At 43.0% G+C, this 21,007-nt stretch overlaps 1 protein-coding gene across 1 annotated transcript in view; it reads left to right on the top strand.

Moving 5' to 3' along the window:
- ADGRV1 (adhesion G protein-coupled receptor V1) overlaps positions 1-21,007 on the top strand; it is a 786,618-nt gene that overhangs the window by 694,083 nt on the left and 71,528 nt on the right. Inside the window, exon 87 of the mRNA XM_033919809.1 lies at positions 19,505-19,626. Within this exon, the coding sequence (XP_033775700.1) occupies positions 19,505-19,626 (122 nt within the window). The remainder of the gene's footprint in view (positions 1-19,504; positions 19,627-21,007) is intronic.

Here is a 21,007-nt window from a genome sequence, read left to right as displayed (position 1 = left end):
ATCGCCACAGGAACTCAATTTCCTCGTCCCGTCCCCGCGAGTTTTGTCGCTATCCCTGCCCCTGCCCCATTCATGTAAGCTCTGCCTTAACCGCACAAGCCTCAAACACTAATGATTTTAAAGTGTTTGAGTCTTGTGCAGTTGAAGACGAAGCTTGCAGGAATGAGGCAGGGACAGGAAATAAACTTGCAGGGCAGGACAGGAAAACTAGTTCCTGTGGAGATGGGGAAAATTTGTCCCCATGTCATTCTCTAGCACTAGTGCCTCTCCTTCTCTCTGCCCCTCTCCTGCTTACCATTTGAAATATTCGCAGGCACGAGCAGCATTTTCCAAATGCTGTTTGTGCCGGCCTCAGCTCCCTTCTGAAATCACTTTCTGGTTGCTGGATCAGGTCATGACATCAGAAGGGAGACTAGGCTGGCATGAGCAGTAGGTGGAAGATTCTGCTCATGTCGTCGAACACTCCAAAGGGGGCGTGGCCAAGGGAGAGCCACGGGCAGGTCATGGGTGTTCATAGGATTTAGGCATGAAGTTAAGGAATAGTTCCATTTCTCTGCCTAACTGACAGTACTGTAGTTAAGCATGAGTATAAGTCACTTCATTGGCTTTCCATCCATTTCCAAATACAATTCAAACTCTTGTTACTGATCTACAAATGCACTCACTCAGCTGCCCCTCAATATCTCTCTTTACTTATCTCCCCCTTTGAACCCCCTGTGAGCTCCGTTCAGCTGGTAAGTCCCTCCTATCTGTGCCGTTCTCTTCAACTGCCAACTTCATCCCTTCTACCTTGCTGCACCATATGCTTGGAACAAGCTGTCCGAATCTCTACGTCGGGCTCCGTCTCTAGCAGTGTTCAAGGCCCAGTTAAAAGCCCACCTCTTTGAGAGTGCTTTCGACTCCTAACTCTTCTCACCTTGGGTTCTGCATTCCCAACTCTGTATGTCTTGTCTGTCTGTCCAAGTTAGATTGTAAGCTCTTCTGAGCAGGGACCATCTATAAATGTCAAAATGTATAGCACTGCGTAAGCCTTTCAGTGCTATATAAGTAGTGTGACCATATGGCTCCAGAAAAAAGGGGACGGATTGAGACATCCGGGTTTTACTTCAATTGAAAGCAACCAAGATGTCTCAATCTGTTCTCCTTACTTCCATTGCTTTCAATGGAAGTAAAACCCGGATGTCTCAATCCGTCCCCTTTTTTCTGGAGCCATATGGTCACACTATATATTAGTGATATGTAGTAGTAGTAGTAGCCTTTGGCAGGTCTAACTGCTTGTGCCTAAAGTTAGGCATGAAAATGACTTTTTGGGAGGCACCATTTACTGAACCTGCTCCTTGCAGAAAGCTGTGAATATAAATAACAGTAAAGTGAGCAATACAGCGAGCTCATGCTTTGTGTTAATTCCTGAACACATCCAGTAGGGCAGGGGTAGGGAACTCCGGTCCTCGAGAGCCGTATTCCAGTCAGGTTTTCAGGATTTCCCCAATGAATATGCATGAGATCTATTTGCATGCACTGCTTTCAATACATATTCATTGGGGAAATCCTGACCACCTGACTGGAATACAGCTCTCGAGGACCGGAGTTCTCTACCCCTGCAGTAGGGTAAAATAAAAGTGTTTTGTCTATAATCTTCATTTCAGTTATACATTCTTACTAACTTGCAGATCTTTTGTTTCTGTGAATCCTTTTTTTTTATTATTATTCCCATAAATGGTAATACTGCCAGGAGCCAAATGAAGTCTGCAGAGCACATAAACAACTTTTTGAACAAACCTGAGGGAGTTTCAGTTAATATACAATGTGTACAAATGAAATTAGGTCAGAGAGGACTGGAATTGATTTTGGAAACTATTTAAAGCTCCACTGTAAACAGGAAACAGAAGCACCTGTAATGCAAGTCAATACGTTTGAGATTCCAATCAGACTATCGAAATGAGCCCTGCTCTGTTTAATTTTAATACCCCACCTGTCCTTTTTTTGTACATGTTTTTCTTTCTCTGTGTTTGATGGCACACCATTTACAAACAGAGCTGGGTGCAAAAGTCTCTGTGCTGCATTTTCTGTGTCTACCTGCCCACAGGGAGGGGGAGGGTGTTTACTCTCGGCAGTACATACTCTTGGAACTCCATGACCTCCACGTGTATTGAAAAACATGTGATAACAAACAGCTTGCAAGCCTTGGGCGACAGGCTGCTTCAGAGCTTTTCTGAACTTAGATTATATCCCTGCCAATACCAGGGAACAAGTGTCATAATTAATAATGTGCTCACCAGAAGCAAACAAATAAATTCACAAGTTCAAGACTGCCTTTAGAATATTTTAGACATTTAAAAAAAAAAAGATTTATACCAGTGGTTTCCAACCTTTTTCATTTCATGTAAAGGGCCGCAGTATGAATACAAGAAAACTCTGAAGGCCTCCAAAAGATTTCAAACTTACATATACCTACTAATTTTATAATACACCTTAACCTGCTTGTTCAGACTGAGTATTAAATATTAAAAATTAATACCAATATTGATTCTATAACACTTCAAAGATATATTTTAAAAACTTACTTTATTTTGGATTGTCAACGGCAGCAAATTCTATAAATGAGATGCCTGAGTAGCACATATAAGAGATTGTTTGCAATTACTGTATCAAGTGGGCAAAACTGAAATTAATGCATTTACAGGATTTGAAGAGCATTTCAGCCTACGGTTTGAAAGCTATAATGGACCACTTCTGGGGGGTAACATGCGACCTTGGGGCCATGGATTGGAGACCACTGATTTACACAGTCAGAATTGATTTTGATGCATGTCTTTCCTTTTTTTGCCATTTGTCCTAGGTAGGGTTACCATATTTGTGAAGCCACAAAAGAGGACACATGGCCCTGCCCCTCACCCCACCCACTTGCCCCACCCCTCGCCTAGGTAGTTGCCTGCTGTGTGCAGTCAGGGTCGTAGCAAGCTATAATTGCATTCTGTGTAACTTGCCCTCCATGGCACCCCATCCTTTCTTGTGTTGCAGCTATGATATATCAGACCACAGTGTTTGGTTGGTGTATCTCTATACTTTGAGTTCCACCTTTGTGGAAACAGGAAGTTGAAACAAAGTAGGCAGGACTTGCAGAGGGAAGGCCCTGACATCAGCAGCCTGCCTTAATTAATGAATCACGGGGCAGGAGGACAGAGGGCTGTAGAGCAGTGGGTGTGGCCAGGTGTAGGTGGAAGGGAGAGGACCAGATGGAAAGGCTGCCAAGGTAGGAGCTCCAGAGCACAAAGCCAAACCCAGCTGGGATGATTTCTTTTTCAGGCTGCTGCCGCTGCCGCCGCCCCCCCCCCCCAAATGGCGAAAACCGGACTAAAGTGGCAAATTGAAAAATCCACCCGGATGCCCAACAGAGTCCTCAAAAAGAGGACATGTCTGGGGAAATCTGGTAATGCTAGTCCTAGGGGCCCTCTTACAAATCTGTAGTAAACACTAGCACATGCTTACCACAGCAAAAATGGCGTAGGATGGGCTGCACTAAAGCATCCTGTGGTAATTTTGCCATGTGCACATGCTATCCATGTGCTAATACGTATTTCTTGTGTTTTTTGGCACAGGGGGCATTAGGGTGTGGTGCAGTAGTTAGAGCTAAACCCTCAGCATCCTGCGGCTATGGGTTCAAATCCCTCACTGCTCCTTGTGACCCTGGGCAAGTCACTTAATTCCCCCATTGCCCCAGGTACACTAGATAGAGTTTGAGCCCACCAGGACAGACAGGGAAAAATGCTAAAGTACCGGAATGTAAAACCACTTCTTTAAGGGGGAGAAATTTACTTGGTGCATGTGCACAACTATAGGTGCCAGCTCTTTAGGTGCTTGAGCACCCCCAATATTGACCAAACTCCTTAATTTTGACCAGAGAACCTTCACTTGTGTAGAGTTTAGCACCCACAATCATTTTGAAGAGTTGGTTCCCATGGACACAAGAACTATGCCATAGGGAATGGTAGTGATCTCCGCTGCCGGTCTCCCATTTGTGAACTGCATACAAGGCAATGGTTTCGTTTGTTGCAGAAGAAAGCGGAATAGTGAAGGGAGGGGGGCTGGGGCTGGTTAATTCCAGACTCAGAGCTGTCTCTAAAGGTCAAAGCTCCTAATTCCCAGTCATGCCTGTTCGGCACCTGCCCCTACTTTACGGCGCCTGGGTCCTGGCCCAGGCAGCCTCAAGAGCCAGGAGTTCAGTGTGCACAGGCTTTGGAGCTAGAAGTTCAGTCTATGGGGTGCAGGACCATTGATAAATGTGTATAATAATAGGAGTGACTAGTATAATCAATAGGATGTTCTTATGGCAGCAGAATCTTCCATTGACAATAAAAATAGAGACATCATATATTGTAGCAACAGTGTCTTAGGTTAATATTTCCTTACTCTGACCCATCGGTTGAAAGGAAAAGCCTTCTAGCCAAGCTGAAGAAATGTAGGACTCTGAGATAATCACCCTGATATTCAGCTGGGACCCACATAAACACATATGCAAGTCCTGGATAAATATTGGCCAGGACTTGCATAAGAGGATATCAGATCTCTCCCTCAGCATATCCCAGTTCCCTTTCCAAACTCTCCCAAACCAGTCAAGCATGCTCCACACATGACCCAATCTCCTCTTCCAATTCTTCCAAACCAGTCAAGCACTCTTATTATAACTCAATACCTAACCCCCCCCATCCCCCTCATCTTGCACTAAAAACGAACCCCTAATATGACCTGAACCCTTGCCAGCCAAAGACAGCCCCCAACCCCTCAGGCTGACCTGACCATCACAGAAACAAACTCCACTCACTCCTGTCCATAGTGGCTCTGGCATCAAAAAGGCTGCAATGACTTGCAATGGTAATCTCTAGCCACCCATTCATAAACCAGGCAGTGGAAGGGCAATCTGGGAGCTGCCCAAGCAAAACCAGCAGCTGCAGGGGGAAGGGAGAAGTGGGCCAGCGTGGGAGCTAACAACTACCCCCTGACAACTTGTGAAGAACTGTTTAAAGTTATTTTTTAAAGGACAGCTCCACTGACATCAGGAGCTGCCCAAAGAAAATCAGCAGCAGCAGGGGTTACGTCTTGTGGAAGGCCTAAGTGCCAGCATTATGACAACTTTGGGCTGGGGCATTCTGTGAAGTGCTGGCTGTCTTCTTCTGTTTCATGCTGACCGTTTCAATCTTCGGGCTTGCTGGATCATGGAAACTGCGTCTCATGGCGGACCCTTTTTGTGATGGGCTGGAGGTGAGGTCCTGGTTCGGAGAGGTGCTGTCCAGCTGGCTTTGAGGGGACCAGCTCATGGCCTGCATGTATAAATGGCACAGACACAAACCTACCAGGCAGACTAGGATACTGAAGTGGAAGATTTAAGCCTTGTGGACAGTGACTTTAAAACTGATTTTTTTCTTTTTCTTTTCTAATTTTTACCTTGTGATTTTTGGTTTTGGTTTAATTTGTTATATTTTGTTAGCTTTTTTTTGGGGGGGGGGTGCATTTTATATTTATATTATTTTTTATAATTTATATCTTATGTTTATATTCATTATTTATAGTTAGATTTTAGTTTGGTTTATATATGGTTTGAGAGGGGCTGTATGGATAGGCATAGGGTGAATGTGATATGAGATTAGTTCAGGAGGATGCATTGTAATACCATGTCAATAGCCCATGTTCAACAGCTCTGTTTTGTTACACTACTACAGAAGCCCATGCTTTGTGACACCATTGGGAAGCTAATGTAAACCGTTCCAGTCATTAGTAGCAGTATATAAGCTTGAATAAACAATAAACTTATGTGAGCACGGGCAATATTTAGTTCCAGTACCTACATAGCTAAGTAACAAGATAGGACTGAACAAAAGACTGTCCTAAATTTGATTGATTAGCTAATCAGATGAGAGCACTGAAAGTACACGCACAACTTCTGGGACACACAGCAGTGGTCTTGCAGTACTACTTCTGAGGGCCAGCCTTTCATATAAGCCTAACTCCAATTGTTCAGATAATAGCACAGCTGAATTGAAGACACTTTTATTTGTACTCTGGATTGCATGACTAAAATGGAAACAGTGCTTCATTTATTGCTAATATCAATAAAAATTTGTATCTCACAAATGGTATATATTAAAATCTGAAATGTACAAAGGAGGCCCTCATTCAGTTCCTAGACTAGTTATGCCACACCCCAGATAGTTTGGGTTGAGGATACTGCAGATTAGTTATCATCAATAAATTTGACGTCTAAGAAAAGGTTCTATAAAGGAAACTTATGTTAGGCATGAAGGAGTGGTTAGAGCAGTTGCCTCAGCACCCTGAGGTTGTGAGTTCAATTTCCACTGCGGTGCCTTGTGACTCTGGGCAAGTCACTTAATAATAATAATAGCTTTATTTATATCCCGTCATACCTTTTCAGTTCAAAACGGTATACAGTGTTGAAGCGAATAGAGTGATTACATGGTATTAGTTCAGTTACAGGTTTGTGGGGAGTACAGGCGTATTGCGACAATACAACATGGGTTTGGGGTGTGAATAGAAGGAGGGGAGCAAGGTAATGAAAGGAAGAGGGGGTATGTTGGGGGGGTTAGTCATTGGGAGGAAGTTGGAAATTCAGACGAATTTGTCGAATAAGTGGGTTTTCAGAGCATTTCTGAAAGATTGTTATGTCAGAGAGTTCAGGAGGAGGTCACTTAGGGTGTTGTTCCAGATGCCTGCTTGGAAGGATAGAGTTCTATCCAGGAATTTTTTTGAATTGGCATTCCTTGGGGTTCGGGAAAGTGAATAGTAATAGTTTGCGAGAGAGGCAGGGTTTAACCTGTAGGACAAAGTGGCTCAGGAGGTAGGTGGATGAGGTGCCGAAGAATATCTTGTAACATAGGCACCCAAACTTGAAGATAATTCTGGCCTCGATCGGTAGCCAGTGGAATTTTTTGAAATATGGGGTGATATGGTCAGACTTTTTCAGTCCAAAGATTAGTCTTACCTCCATGTTTTGGATCGTTCTCAGTCCTTTTATGGTTTTTTTTGTGGGATCCTAGGTAGATTATGTTGCAGTAGTCCAGGGATCTTAAGATTAGTGATTGCACTAACAATCTGAACAATGCAAAGTCAAAGTAGAGTTTTAGCATGCACAGTTTTCATAGAAGGCTGATTAATTTGTCGAGGGCCCCTAGGCACACAAGTACACTGGGCCTCCTGCCCTGCCCTACCCCACCATGCCCCGCCCTCATGTTTTACTTCTTTATTTCCACTTTATTTCTTTTATTTTAAAATTCAAAACAAACAAAGATTACCATACCAGTGCCAGTGTACAGTTTTTCTTCTATGCAACCTCCAAACATCTCTGAACAAAACTCCCCTTCCTTCCTAGAGGAAGAGATTTTCAGCTGGCAGGGCTTTGGGAAGCCCATCAATTTATATTTTGCATTTGGGTAGGAGGCATGGGGTATAGCGGGAAGAAAACTTAGTGCCCATCATTTTATTGGACTAATACATTTCTTTCTTAGCTTTCAGAGGTTAAAACCTCTTTCTTCAGATCAGTAAACTATACTGCTGTTACAGTATCCCTGTCCTGACCTGAGGAAAGGAATTATGGTCTCTGAATTTGTTAAAAATGTATTAAAATTAGTTCAATAAACAGTATCATCTTATTTCCATTTTCTATTAATAAATGATTATCAACACAGCTACAATTAAAAGCACAAGACTTAGCCGATGCTTTCATCCAAAAGATTAACAACATTCGTAATTCTTTTACCTCAAACACAACAATTAACCCAACAAACATTAGTCAAACAAAACTCATACCAACAGCAAGATGTGCAAACTTCAAAATTCCTTCAATTACAGATATAGAATCCCTTTTTCAACAAGTTAACTTAAAAAGCTCCGGTTCTGAAATCATTCCACCTTTTTACTTAAAAAAACACTTTTCTCACTTTGGACCTTTTATCCTTATTCAGAAGAGTCTACTCACAGCTACCGTTCCTCCCCTTTGGAAAACTGCAACCATTACTCCTATCCTTAAAAATCATAAAATTAGTATAAATGAACTCACAAATTACCGCCCGATAGCTAACCTACCATTTTTGGCAAAATTAACAGAGAAACTCATATTTAACCAACTCTCTGACTTTATAGAAAATACTAATGCACTACACCCCAACCAAACAGGATTTCGAAAATTTCACAATACGGAATATTCTTTAATAGGATTAACATCAAACATACAATATCACATAGACCACCACAAATCTGTTATCCTTTTTTCATTAGATATCTTAGCTGCTTTTGACACTATAGACTATGATTTACTTCTACAAAGGTTAGAATCAATAGGCATAACAGAGAAAGGTCTATCTTGGCTCTCTTCATATCTCGCTAATTGCACTTCTTCTGTTAAGTTTAATAACGAAATGTCTACAACTTATTCCTCTACTTTCGGAATCCCTCAAGGATCCATCTTGTCTCCTCTCCTGTTTAATATATTTCTCTCTCCACTGTTAAGCATCTGCCAGTCCATAGGCTTCACTCCTTTCTCTTATGCCGATGACATTCAACTCATTCACCCCTTGGACCCAAAAAACAATAACGAAATTATATCCATTAATCACAAACTGGAAATAATACAAAACTGGCTTAACACAAACAAATTGGCACTTAACATAAATAAGACTAAATCAATGTCATTTACCTGGAGAAAAGACATAACTCTGATAAATTCATTCACCCTCAATAATACTCCACTAAATCTAGTCTCCTCAGTTAAAATCCTTGGAGTACCGTATTTTCTCGCATATAACGCGCGCGTTTTACGTGGTTTTTCCATACCGCGCATACCCTTGCACGTTATACGCGTGAGCGCGTTGTACAAAATTTTTTTTACATAGTTCCCCCCCACCGACGTCCGATTCACCCCCCCCCCACAGGACCGCTCGCACCCCCACCCCGAAGGACCGCTCGCACGCACTCCCACCCGCACCCCCACCCTGAAGGACCGCTCGCACCCCCACAGCCTCCCGACCCCCCCCATCATGTAGAAGCTCCTACCGGTGTCCCGACACCCGACCCAACCCGACCATGTGCCCAAGGCCCCGCCCCCAGGAGGGACCTAAGGCTCCCGGGCCTATTCTGATTGGCCCAGGCGCCTTAGGCCCCACCAGTAGGTGGAGCTTTGGGACGGATGGGCCAATCCGGCCTCATTCCGTCATTGGCTGCCTGTCGGACAGGCGGGTTTGGCTCCCGTCTGTCCGGCCAACTACAGAAAGGTACGGGGAAGGGGGGTGGGGGTCGACCAGGGGGGTCGCGGGTCGGCTGGGGGGGCAGTCGGAGGTTCTTGGGGGGGCAGTCGTTGGGGGGAGGGGGGTTTGCATCGAGGGCAGGAAGGCCTGGGATCCCTCCTGCCCGTAATGTAGTGCGGGGTGGGGGTAGGGGGTCGCCGTGGCCAGGAGGGTTTGGGCTCCCTCCTGGCCTGAACAACTAGCGGGGGGGGGGGTCGCCAGGGCCAGGAGGACTTGGGCTCCCTCCTGGCCCGATATTGTCGGGGAGTTGGGGAGTCAGCGGGGCAAGAGGGCTTGGGCTCCCTTTTGCCCCGATCGTGTTGGGGAGTCGGGGGGGCAAGAGGGCTTGAGCTCCCTCTTGCCCCGATCATGTCGGGGGTGCCGCGGTTGGCTGGGGCAAGAGGGCTTGAGCTCCCTCTTGCCCCGATCGTGTCTCGTGTCGGGGAGTCGGGACCGCCAAGAGGAAGCAGCAGGACACCGGTAGGAGCTTGTACATGATGGGGGGGGTCGGGAGGCTGTGGGGATGCGAGCGGTCGTTCAGGGTGGGGGTGCGGGTGCGGGTGGGTGTGCGTGCGAGCGGTCCTTCGGGGTGGGGGTGCGAGCGGTCCTGCGGGGGGGTGAATCGGACGTCGGGGGGGGCATCAGGCTTTCAGGGTGGGGACAGGACTTCAAGGGGGAGAGGAGAGTTGGGGCAGGGGAAAGAAGAGTTGGGGTGGCCAGAGGAGAGTCGGGGCGGGCGAAAGGAGAGTCGGGCAGCATGCGCGGTATACGGGTGTGCGCGGTATATAAAAATTTCTGTACATAAATTTGTGTTTTTCACACGCTATACCCGTGTGCGCGTTTTACACGGGTGCGCGTTATCTACGTGAAAATATGGTAGTAATCGACGACAAACTGCTCTACCACGAACATATCTCTCTCACTGTCAAAAATTGCTTTTTCAAACTACGTCTGATCCGGTCGATCGCTAAATTTCTGAGTCCTAATTCTATCAAGGTACTAATCCATTCTTTAATCATAGCAAAACTCGACTATTGCAACGCACTTCTCCTTAACATTACACAGAAAGAAAAAAGGAGACTTCAGTTGATACAAAACACTGCCATTAAATTAATATATAATGCTAGGAAGTACGATCATGTCTCACCATTGTTAATAGATGCTCACTGGCTTCCAATTGGTCATAGAATCACCTTTAAAATAATACTGCTCATCTTTAAAACTCTAGCCTCCGATGAACCTCAATTTTTATCTAGACTATTAATACCTCACAGTTCTCAACGCTCACTCCGCTCTTCTGGTCAAAATCTCCTTACAGTCCCCTCTCTGAAAATTATTGGAACAAGAAGAGCTGACATATTCTCTGTGATGGGACCTCAATGGTGGAACGCCCTGCCACAATACATTAGAAATGAAAAAGACGTTACAACATTCAAAAAACTTTTAAAATCTTATTTATTTAAAGATGCTTTCAATATTTAAATGTTTAGTGAGATTCCAAATCATGCTGTGGTTTAACTTCCCCTTACCCTCTTGTTTTTTCCATTCCTTCTACCCTAAATTGAAAATTGTAACTTTTATTCTTTCCCTCCCAACTCATGTTTGTTTTTGATGAAAGTACACTGTTAAATGTTTGTTTCTTTTTATTATACTCTATTTTGATTTTGTACATCGCTTAGTGATTCTAATAGGCGATTTATCAAATTTATTAATAAACTTGAAACTTAATAAACTTGAAACTACAATACCTTATCCTAAAGCAAAAATAAATAAATAAAACAAATAGAATTTTTTTTCTATCTTTGTTGTCTGGTTTCTGCTTTCCTCATCTTCTCATCATTCTCTTCCTTCCATCCACTGTCTGCCCCTTCCAGAAAATATTTGTCTCCCTCTGCCATCTCTGCTCCCCCCTTGGTCTGGCATCAATCACCTTCCCTCTGTTCCCCTCATAGTCTGGCATCTCTCTCCTTCCATCTCTCCTTCCCTCCCCCCCTGTGGTTTTTAGCATCTCTCTTCTCATTTCCTTCACTCGGATGTGATATCTGTGTCCTTCCCCATTCTTTGGCATCTCTCTCTTCTCTCTCTTCCCTTTCCTTTTCTTCTCTGTCTAAATTAAATTCAGCCCTCAGTTTCCCTCTTTTCACTGTGTCTACTCACAGCTTGCCACCCCTTTCCTTCACCCCTCCACTATCTCGCTAACTCTATCTTCTTCCCCCCATCCAGCATGTGGGAAAGCAGTAGCAGTGGTGAGGAGGTGAGGGCTGGGCACAAGTTCTCCCCACTTCCTTCATCTGACCTGCTCCCTTCAGTCTCTCTTCTCCCCACTTCCATCATCTGTCCTGCCCTGCCCTTTTCTTCCCACATCCATCATCTGCCCTGCTTCCTTTGGTCTCCCTTCTCCCCACATCCATCATCTGCCCTGCTCTGCCTTGCCCCCTTCTCTCTCTCCCTCCAACACAGGTCCATCTCACCACTCACCTTTCACTCCTATTTTTTTTTATTTTAGAACAGCGACGCCCCCCAAGCATCGATTGGCAACGTGCCCCCCCCCCGATCGGCAATGTGGGCCCCCCATTGATGGAAAGTAATACAAATGAGCAACGCGGGTAAGAAAGGCAAGGGGAACTTTAATTTTGCAAGCGGTGCTGCTTGCCCAAAGCTTCCCTCTGACGCACCCAGGTGGAAACAGGAAGCTGCGTCAGAGGAAAGCTTTGGGCAAGCAGCACCGCTTGCAAAATTACAGTTCCCTTTGCCTTTCTTACCCGCGCTGCTTGTTTGTATTACTTTCCGTCAATGGGGGGGCCCGCGTTGCCAATCGGGGGGGGGGCATGTTTCCGATCGGGGGGGCTCCTACATTGGGCCCCCCTGACCATTTTGGGCCCTAGGCATGTGCCTACTGGGCCTATTGGTTAATCCAGCCCTGATGATAGTTTTTTTTTGATACACAGAAATAATTTTTGTTTTGTTAAGATTTAAAAGGGGCATTTATAACTAGGTGCCTGAAAAAAATGTGATTAATATTACCTTTCCAGGATGTCCCAAATTTTTGGATCAAAAGTCATGAAATAAATTAGAAATCTCTGGATACGTGAGAATAAAGATTCATGGTGCCAGAACCACAGCAGAAACTTTAACTGAACTGGAGGAAACAGGAGAAAGGGAAAGGAGCTGGAGCCTTCCACTAATGTAGCTTAACTAAAGGGTTTGGTTTTTAGTTTTTTAATGTGTAATGCTTACAGTTTACTTAATAAGGTCACTTTTTGATGAATGGTCTTGCTTCAATTTTGGTTTTGTTTTATTTATTAACCTTTTATCTTTGTTCTCTCTTCCTAAGCAAGGATAGAATTGTATTTTGCTAATTGAGGACAACTAAAATCTATCTAGTTATTAAAATTGTTTTGAGAGATTATTGAGTAAAAAACAGTCTGCGGTGGTTCCTTTTCACGTTGAAAGGGTTAGGATATGCTGTATAGTACCTCAGTTTATTCTAAGTGGTGCTTGTGAAAGCAGAATTGGCTGCTGTGAGAGAGTACAAGATTTACGTTGGAGATAAGGTTGTGGTTTGCCATAGACGAGATTTCAGTGTTTATCAGTACTGTTCATAACCAACTCCTAATGCCGCAGAAGCAGACAGCTTCAGTAGTGAAAGTACACTTAGTAGCAGTATCAAAATCTTCATTAAAAAGTTGCTGTCATCATAACAGGAAAAAGCAACCAACAGAATCCAGTCCATAATTTTACTTTACTTGTCTATTTTTAATTTGGCTAACTTCTCCTGCATGCAGATTTCCTAAATTTAAGGACTATCTCACATTCATCCTTATCTGTATTTGTGTTCTTAAATCCACCCCTTGACCCTTTATGTATAAACACAGAAAATAAATAATTGCAAAGCAATTCTGTTTAACATTCATCAGTCTTAACTTATTTCTTCCCTTCACCCTTGAACTTTAAAATGTCACTTTTGCACTCCCTCCTTCCCCTATAGTAAGATGTTGTTTCCCACAATTTTAGCTTATTGGTGACTTTTCTTCCATTTGTATCATTGCTTCCTGACATATATTCAAATGATTTAAAATTGGGTGATGTACTGTATGTAAGTGAGGCTGCATTTAACATTTCTAATGTGACAGCCTTTGAATGTGTTATTAACAAAACAGCAAGCTGATATTAAGTATTGTCACTGCTTATCCCTTCTGAGCCTCATATGGGTACATCTACATGTACCTTCATCTTTTTGAGGGGCGTTCAATAATTTATCTACCTCGGTAGGAAAGAAAAGAGTTTTCAAAAAAATTTTGTTTTATTTTTCAATATAGTCCCCTGATAGCTCCTAATACTTCATCCATTTTTCCTGCAATAACTTTAACCTCTTTGAAAAGAATTCTTCTGTTTGACCTTCAAACCTGGACGTCACAGCTTCCTTGATGTCTTCATCACTTGAAAACTGCTGCCCACAGAGAGATTTCTTCAAAACTTGGAACAGGAAATAATCCGAGGGAACCAGGTCAGGACTGTAGGGTGGATGGTTCAGCTGCTGAAACCCACCTTCTTGGATGGCAGCCTATGATTGTCGTGACATGTGCACCAGTGCATTGTTATAAAGAAGCAGCACACCTGCTGTGAGTTTTTCTCATCTTTTCTCCTTGATTGATTCCTGCAAAGCAATCATTGTGTTGGCGTAACTCTCCCCAGTTATGGTGTCTTGTGTGGCATGAACTCCAGAAGCAAGTCCTTCATCATTCCAGAAGACAGTTGCTATGATTTTGCCTGCAGATTTTTCTGACTTTAATTGTTTTGGGGTGGAAGATGACTTGTGCTTCTACTGCATTGACTCCATTTTGGACTCGGGATCTCTGTGATAGACTCAAGCCATATCCTGCCTCATGTTATCTTCACCCTTCAGGGTGTCTACCCTATTATAGAGTTTGGTATTAGAGAATGACACAGTGGCTATTACCCACGGCTAGCCGCAGGTAGCTATGGGTAACTCGCTGAAATGGGAAGATAAAAAATAGTGGTCACCGCAGGGATGGGGACAAGGCCATTCACTGCCCCGTGGAGTGATGAATGGTCTAGTCTCTGCAGTGAAGTAAGGGAATGCGTGGTCCAGCAGCCCCCTCCCACCTGATCACTGCATCTCGCCATCTCCCTCCCTTCCCCTCACCTTAAGTGTGGCTGCTTGAGTTGAATCTTCTCCTCTGATGCAACCGGAAACAGGAAGTTGCGTCAGAGGAGAAGATTCAACTCAAGAAGCCACATGCACGACCTGTTGAAAGCGTGAAGCTGGGAGAAGAAAAATTAAATTTGGCACATAAGGTGAGGGGAAGGGAGGGAGATGGTGAAACCCAGCGATCGGGCGGGATGGGGCTGCTGGACCGCGCGATCTGTGACCACGCGTGTTCCCTCACATTAGGAAGGAGGGAGTGAAAGGAAAGAGATGCTGGGCCCAGGGGTTTGAAGAGGGAGACAAATATTGAACCCACAGCAGGAAAGAGAAAGGGGAGGACAGGCAGGTGAGTCTGATGCTGGAAGCGGGGGGAGAAAGAGAGAAAGAAGCTAGATGGTGTTGGAGAAGAGAGAGACACATTGATGTGGAAGAGGAAGAGGGGAAATCTGGACACAGGAAGATAACAGAAACAGAGGGGAAATTATGTGCATGGGGGCATAGGGACAGAGACATAAAGGGGAGATACATGGAGATGGTATATGGACACGGGGGGGGGCAATTCTAGACACAGGAGGGAGTGTACAAATAGAATAGAAATATTAGAAATGGAGAAAATAGGAACTCAGAGGGGAGATGGTGTGTGCAGATGGGATCCAGATGGTTTGTGTGGACGAGACAGGGGCCGAGCTCACGGGGACAGGAACCGAGCTAGCGGGGACAGGATGGGGATAGGGACAAGCTCACGGAGATGAGGACAAATTTTTTCCCTGTATTATTCTCTATTTGGTGTCATCTGTAAAAAGACAAACTTTGCCAGACAGTCCTTCCACAAAATCACTCACAAAGATGTTAAATAGAGACGGCCCAAGGACAGATCCCTCCGAGATTTTAACCACTTTTTCTTCCTAGCAAAATCCAGAGGAGTTTGACATCTAAAGTATAAAACTCAAGAAATGTTGTGCCCCTTAGTGTTTATTAAACTCAAAGCTAGAGAATGACACAGAGACAAATTTGTCTCTTGCCCTGCAGGATCTATCTCCATCCCCGTCCTGTCCCGTCCCTGCGAGTTCTGTCTGTGTCTCTGCCCCATCACTGCAAGCTCTGTCTTCATCTGCACAAGCCTTGAATACGTTGTTTGAGCCTTTTGCAGAGCTTGCAGGGATGGGGCAGGAACAGGGACAGAACTCACAGGGACAGGACAGGACGAGGATGGAGATAGATCCTATGGGTATGTGGACAAATTTGTTCCCATTTCATACTTTACTCAAGGCCAACTTTGACATCTGTTGGAAACACCTCAACACTTGAAAACCATCCAACTCTTAAATAACAGATTTATTAAAATACAATGTAATTTTGTATGAAATAGTGTTGTTGCTATGTGTCATGTAAGGAAAACTTGTATTGCAAAATCTTGCACTATAACTATGGCAAATCTAACATGTAAACTATCTGTGTGTCAAATTAGGATAAAACTTGTACGGAAAACCTTACACTGTAAGGATAACTATGGCAAATTGTATCCGGTAAACTGTATATTATATGTCAGGTATATTATATGTCAGGTTAGGATAAAAACTTGTATCGTAAATTATGTATGTTTAACCTGTAACCCATTCTGAGCTCTTTGGGGACAACCAGAGAGAAAACAAATTAAATCTATGCTTGTAAATATATGTTAAACAAAAAAATACGGTAATAACTTGTTAGTTGAAATGTACTTATTAAGATCGTGTAATAAAAGTTTTTCAACTTATATTAGTGTTTTTCTTAACTTTTGTTTTCATTTTATATTAAGCCATACAGCCCTGGAATTCCTTTTTAATAGCGTAGCTGGTTTTAAGAAAAGTTTGGACAATTTCCTGGAAGAAAAGTCCTTAGTCTGTTATTGAGAAAGACATGGGGGAAGCCACTTCTTGCTTTGGATCGGTAGCATGGAATATTGCTACTCCTTGGGTTTTGGCTAGGTAGTAGCGACCTGGATTGGCCACAGTGAGAATGAGCTACTGTGCTTGATGGACCATTGGTCTGACCCAGTAAGGCTATTCTTATATGCTCTTATTAATTTATAAAAGCTAGAGTACATAAGGCACCTTTCTGATAGTTTCTTTGTTGGCATAGTATGCTTCCACACAAGGATGGAGAGGCAGTGATCTAAAATGAGAAGACTTGTATTTCTGTGCCTCTTCCAGATGGAGATTGTTTTCATTACAAGCATGATTGGCAAACACTGTCAGCCATTTAAGCTTCTAGGAGTTGTGGCTAAAATCTCTTATTTGGAAGTGGTAATGAGGATGGTGACAAAAATGAGCTAAGAAAGAAATTCAGTTGTGCCTCCTTTCCAAACTTCTAAACAGATGCCAGTTCAAAAAGAGTACAGAGAATCACATGGATTTCATCCAGTTTCCTGAAATGTATATGGCTGGAATCTCAGCTTTACTTAAGAAGGTGATTTTCAAAAGTACTTCTTCATATAAAGCAGCTCTTTGTATACCAAAATGGGCTTTATTTTGAAAATTACTTTCCCAATTTGAAGGTAAACCTACTTCAGTGCAGCCTGTAAGTTTGGCTAAGCTCTTTTATTTTTGGAGTTCTAAAACCCATAATCAGGAATGACTTGTAACCATTAGATAAAAATAGGCAGTTGCCTAGGAAAGCAGCTTCTGAAGGGGCTAAAGAGCAGTAGTAGTCAAAGTAAATTTAGTATGTCCTGACCAATGGCGTAGTTAAGGAAGATGCCATCCAGCATCCCCCCCATTGATGATGGTGGTGGTGGGGAATCTCTTAAATGTACTCTCCTTGTTCTTCACTGGCTGCAAGCAATATCTCCTATCTGCTGCTCATATTGGCTCAAGCCTGTCCTTTGATGTAACTTCCTGCCCTATGAATATGCTTAGGAAGAGGAAGGGCTCTAGCAGGCACGAGCAGTGGGTAAGGTCCTTGTTCACTACTGCTAAGAACAGAAGACTAAAAGCTATGGGGGGAGTGCATTTAAGAGACCCCCACTTATCTCTGATGGGGGAGAGAAGAGATACTGTGCTACTGCTGGGTGGTACCCCTGAGAAGATGGCACCTGGGGTGCTCCGCGCTCCCCCCACTCCTTTACCATGCCACTAATCCTGTCAGCCACAAAAACTCAAAGAATCATCAGTGTGAACTTTTACTTGTGAGGAGGGAGATCAGTTTTTAAATAGCCCATTTATTCAGATTATTCCTTAAGCGTTGATATTGACATGATCATAACTATTGAGTTTATTTATTGAAATTTCAGGTGGAGTCTAGAGCTGTAGTCCATAACCCAGTCTTTGGGATGCATCTAGCCAATCAAATTGTTTGAATACACATAGGGCTTGATTCTATAAATGGCGCCTAACAGTGCCTAACTCCTTGGCACTGCTCAGCACGGTTGTTAATCAACCGCTAGGCACCATTTATAGAATCACGCCTACCAGCGCTTAAGCAGGCTTAGGCATCGCTAGACATGCTAATGGTAGGCGCCATTACATTAGGTCAGGAGTTTTCCTGGCCTAATCTACCAGCGCTTACCACAGAGGCCTAACGATGCCTAAGTCATACCATACCTAGTCTTTTCCCCTAACTACACCTACTTTTTAGGTAGGAGTTAGGCACCAGTAGGTGTTTTGACTTAGGCATCACTAGGCGCCACACAGAATTCCGTGGCAACTTTGTTTTTTTAATCTGTTTAAATTAGTTTTTAATGGTGTGATCTATTACCATGCCAATTTAATTAAGAAAAATTAAGTTGCATGTGGATTTTAGCTAGGTGTCGCTAGGCTTCACCAATAAGAGCACCTGACAACGAACGGCGCCTTACCTAGGCACCTTTTATAGAATTTTCCCCATAATGACTAAGCATGAAGAAGATTTGCATATGATGGAGATTGTGCATGCAAATTTATCTCATGCATATTCATTGTGGATATCCTATAAACTTGACTGGCTGGATTTGCCTCAAGGACAGGGTTGAAAAATGCTGGTCTAGAGGCCGACTGAAAGTTGACTTGCGTGCTTAATACTTTTACACTAGACTTGCTAATAGTACATTAAACATATGAGGTTGTTTAAAAATATGATATCATTGGATCACTAGAAGCTGAAGAAGCAAGTTAAAAGAGCTGGCACAATAATAATTTTAAAAAGACAAAAATCCCAATCTCTAATAAGTGGTCTCTCATCCTAATAACCCCCAATGCCTTTAAAACATAATGATCAGCTACTCCTGCATGCCCAAACCCTTTGTAAAATAAATCTGGTTCTCCTAAGGTCCACATCTACTCCTCAAACCCTTCACCACTCTGATTAGTAGTAGTGGGGGCTGAATGATACTTAATGATTGCTCCTGCCTCAATGACTGCCTCCTCAAAAATGACCTCTAATTGTAGCATTGTGGCATTCCTGCTAGAGGTCAGGCTGCTAACTAAGGGATGCAGCCACCATTTTTGAAGAAATATTTGCCATGGCAAGAGCAACTAGAGATCGCTACCACTCTCCCACCAGGAATTCTGAGGTATGTGCCAAGAATGCTGGATCTGGGGGCAGCCAGATTATTTTCTAAAAGAATTAAGGGTAGTGGGATTTGGAGTATACTGGCAATAGTGTTCTTTATGTTTTTAACAAGAGTGTGGAGGTACCAGGGGAGTGTTCTCTAATGTTTTAAGACATCAGGCTGGCTTGTGCATTTGAGGTAGACCCATTTGATTTTTAACGGCTTGTGGGTTGGAAGAGGGAGATAAGATTTTTGCCATTATGGACTAGCCACATCAAAATAAAATTTATGCAGATTTCACAAAACTGTGGTACTGAGGTATAGCAGATCCTGCATAAACTTTCCTGCAGGAAAATAGTACACAGATATACCATTTTATCCCAAGTTAATAAATAGAGGCCAGAATTTCTTAAGATGTTCAATGTTTTAGAAATTGAAATTGTGGATAATACTTTAAATAAATTAATGGCTTGATGATGTCATGATTTGTATTTCCCATCATATGTTCTGACTCAAATATGATCTTTTGATTTCCAGAAATCCCTTTGGTATTATATCTATTTGCTCTGATTTCCTTGACATGGCTGTGGGGAGGACTGCATTTGGCTTACCAACACCCGTGGATGCTAATCTTGTTTGTCATTTTTAACAGCCTTCAGGTATGCAATAATTTGTGTTCAACTTGCCTGGAAACTCATGAATAGGAATTTAATATTTTAAAATAAAATCATTTGGGTTGACATTCAAAGCTGTGAACATATAACTGACTTATTTGTCAATTTTCAGCCCTTATACAGACAGCCTTGAACTGAAAAAATGACAGAACAGTCCAACACTCATGGTATAATATGTGACCAGGTTCTGGGCACAGCTGGACTTTCAAAATACCTAGATAATTATCTTTTGACAGGCCTAAAATAAACAAATTTGTTATAGCATGGCGACCATTTTATTTGTATCTGTTTTACTACTTATCTCCTATTAAAATTTAAATACTGATAATGAGTACAGTCATTGCACCAACTGAATGTTGACCCCCATTATCAATTCCAAATTAAAGCAGATGTACCATTTTTGTACTACCATTGTTTCTTTTAAAAATATTGGGATTTTTCATTGATCAATCCAGAGCTGTTTATATACCAAAGTAGCCCTGCAGCTAAAGCAGTATGTGTACATCTTTTCCTTAGAATAAAATGTCACATTGACAAGTGGCTGGATACACTGCACAACAAAGTTTTTGCTTCCTGAACACTGCTGGGTGTTTCTTATAGAATTTTGGGTGCTGATCATGAATATTACATCAAAAATTACCCATCACGTACCATTTCAGAGAAATCTTCAATTTTGTCGTGATTTTTTCTTATATTTGGATGCAAACAATTTTTTCTCCCATAAGTGTCTTATCAACAACGGTTTGTGCCGCCTGGGTATGTCCATGCATAAAATCTAGCCAGGTTGGAAGCTGTTTTATGGAAGATGACATCCTGGGCAGGTCTGAACGAGCTTGCGCTGTCTCACCATGCTATAATGGTGGCTTCCATACACCGATCCTGCTCATTTGGTTAATATAGATAGTCCGTGTGTGTATATAGTATCAGTATAGTAAAGTATAGTAGTATAGTAGCTGTAGCAATATAACAGTAAGTAAGCTTGATGCTATAGACGTTTTGGTGTCGGGCAATATGTCTCGTCGGTGTCGTAACAGCCGCGACACATTCTGCTATATCTGTGGGGAATATACACTTACGCCTCAGAGACGTTCGATGACTGCCCTTGTAAAGAAAGCCTATCATCTGTATTTTGGCTGCAAAATAGGTGATCAAGACAAGCAATGGGCGCCTCACATTTGCTGTGCGACATGTGCTGTTAGTCTGAGAGCCTGGCTCAGAGGTACTCGAAAGACGATGCCATTTGCTGTTCCGATGATATGGCGAGAACAGAAAGACCATGTGACGGACTGTTATTTCTGTTTGACTAATGTGTCTGGTTTCTCTGCCAAAAACAAGAAGTCAATTGAATATCCTAATCTGCCTTCAG

This window comes from Geotrypetes seraphini, chromosome 1 (assembly GCF_902459505.1).
Source record: "Geotrypetes seraphini chromosome 1, aGeoSer1.1, whole genome shotgun sequence".
Lineage (NCBI taxonomy): Eukaryota > Metazoa > Chordata > Amphibia > Gymnophiona > Dermophiidae > Geotrypetes > Geotrypetes seraphini.
This window is presented reverse-complemented; position numbering and strand designations above follow the sequence as displayed.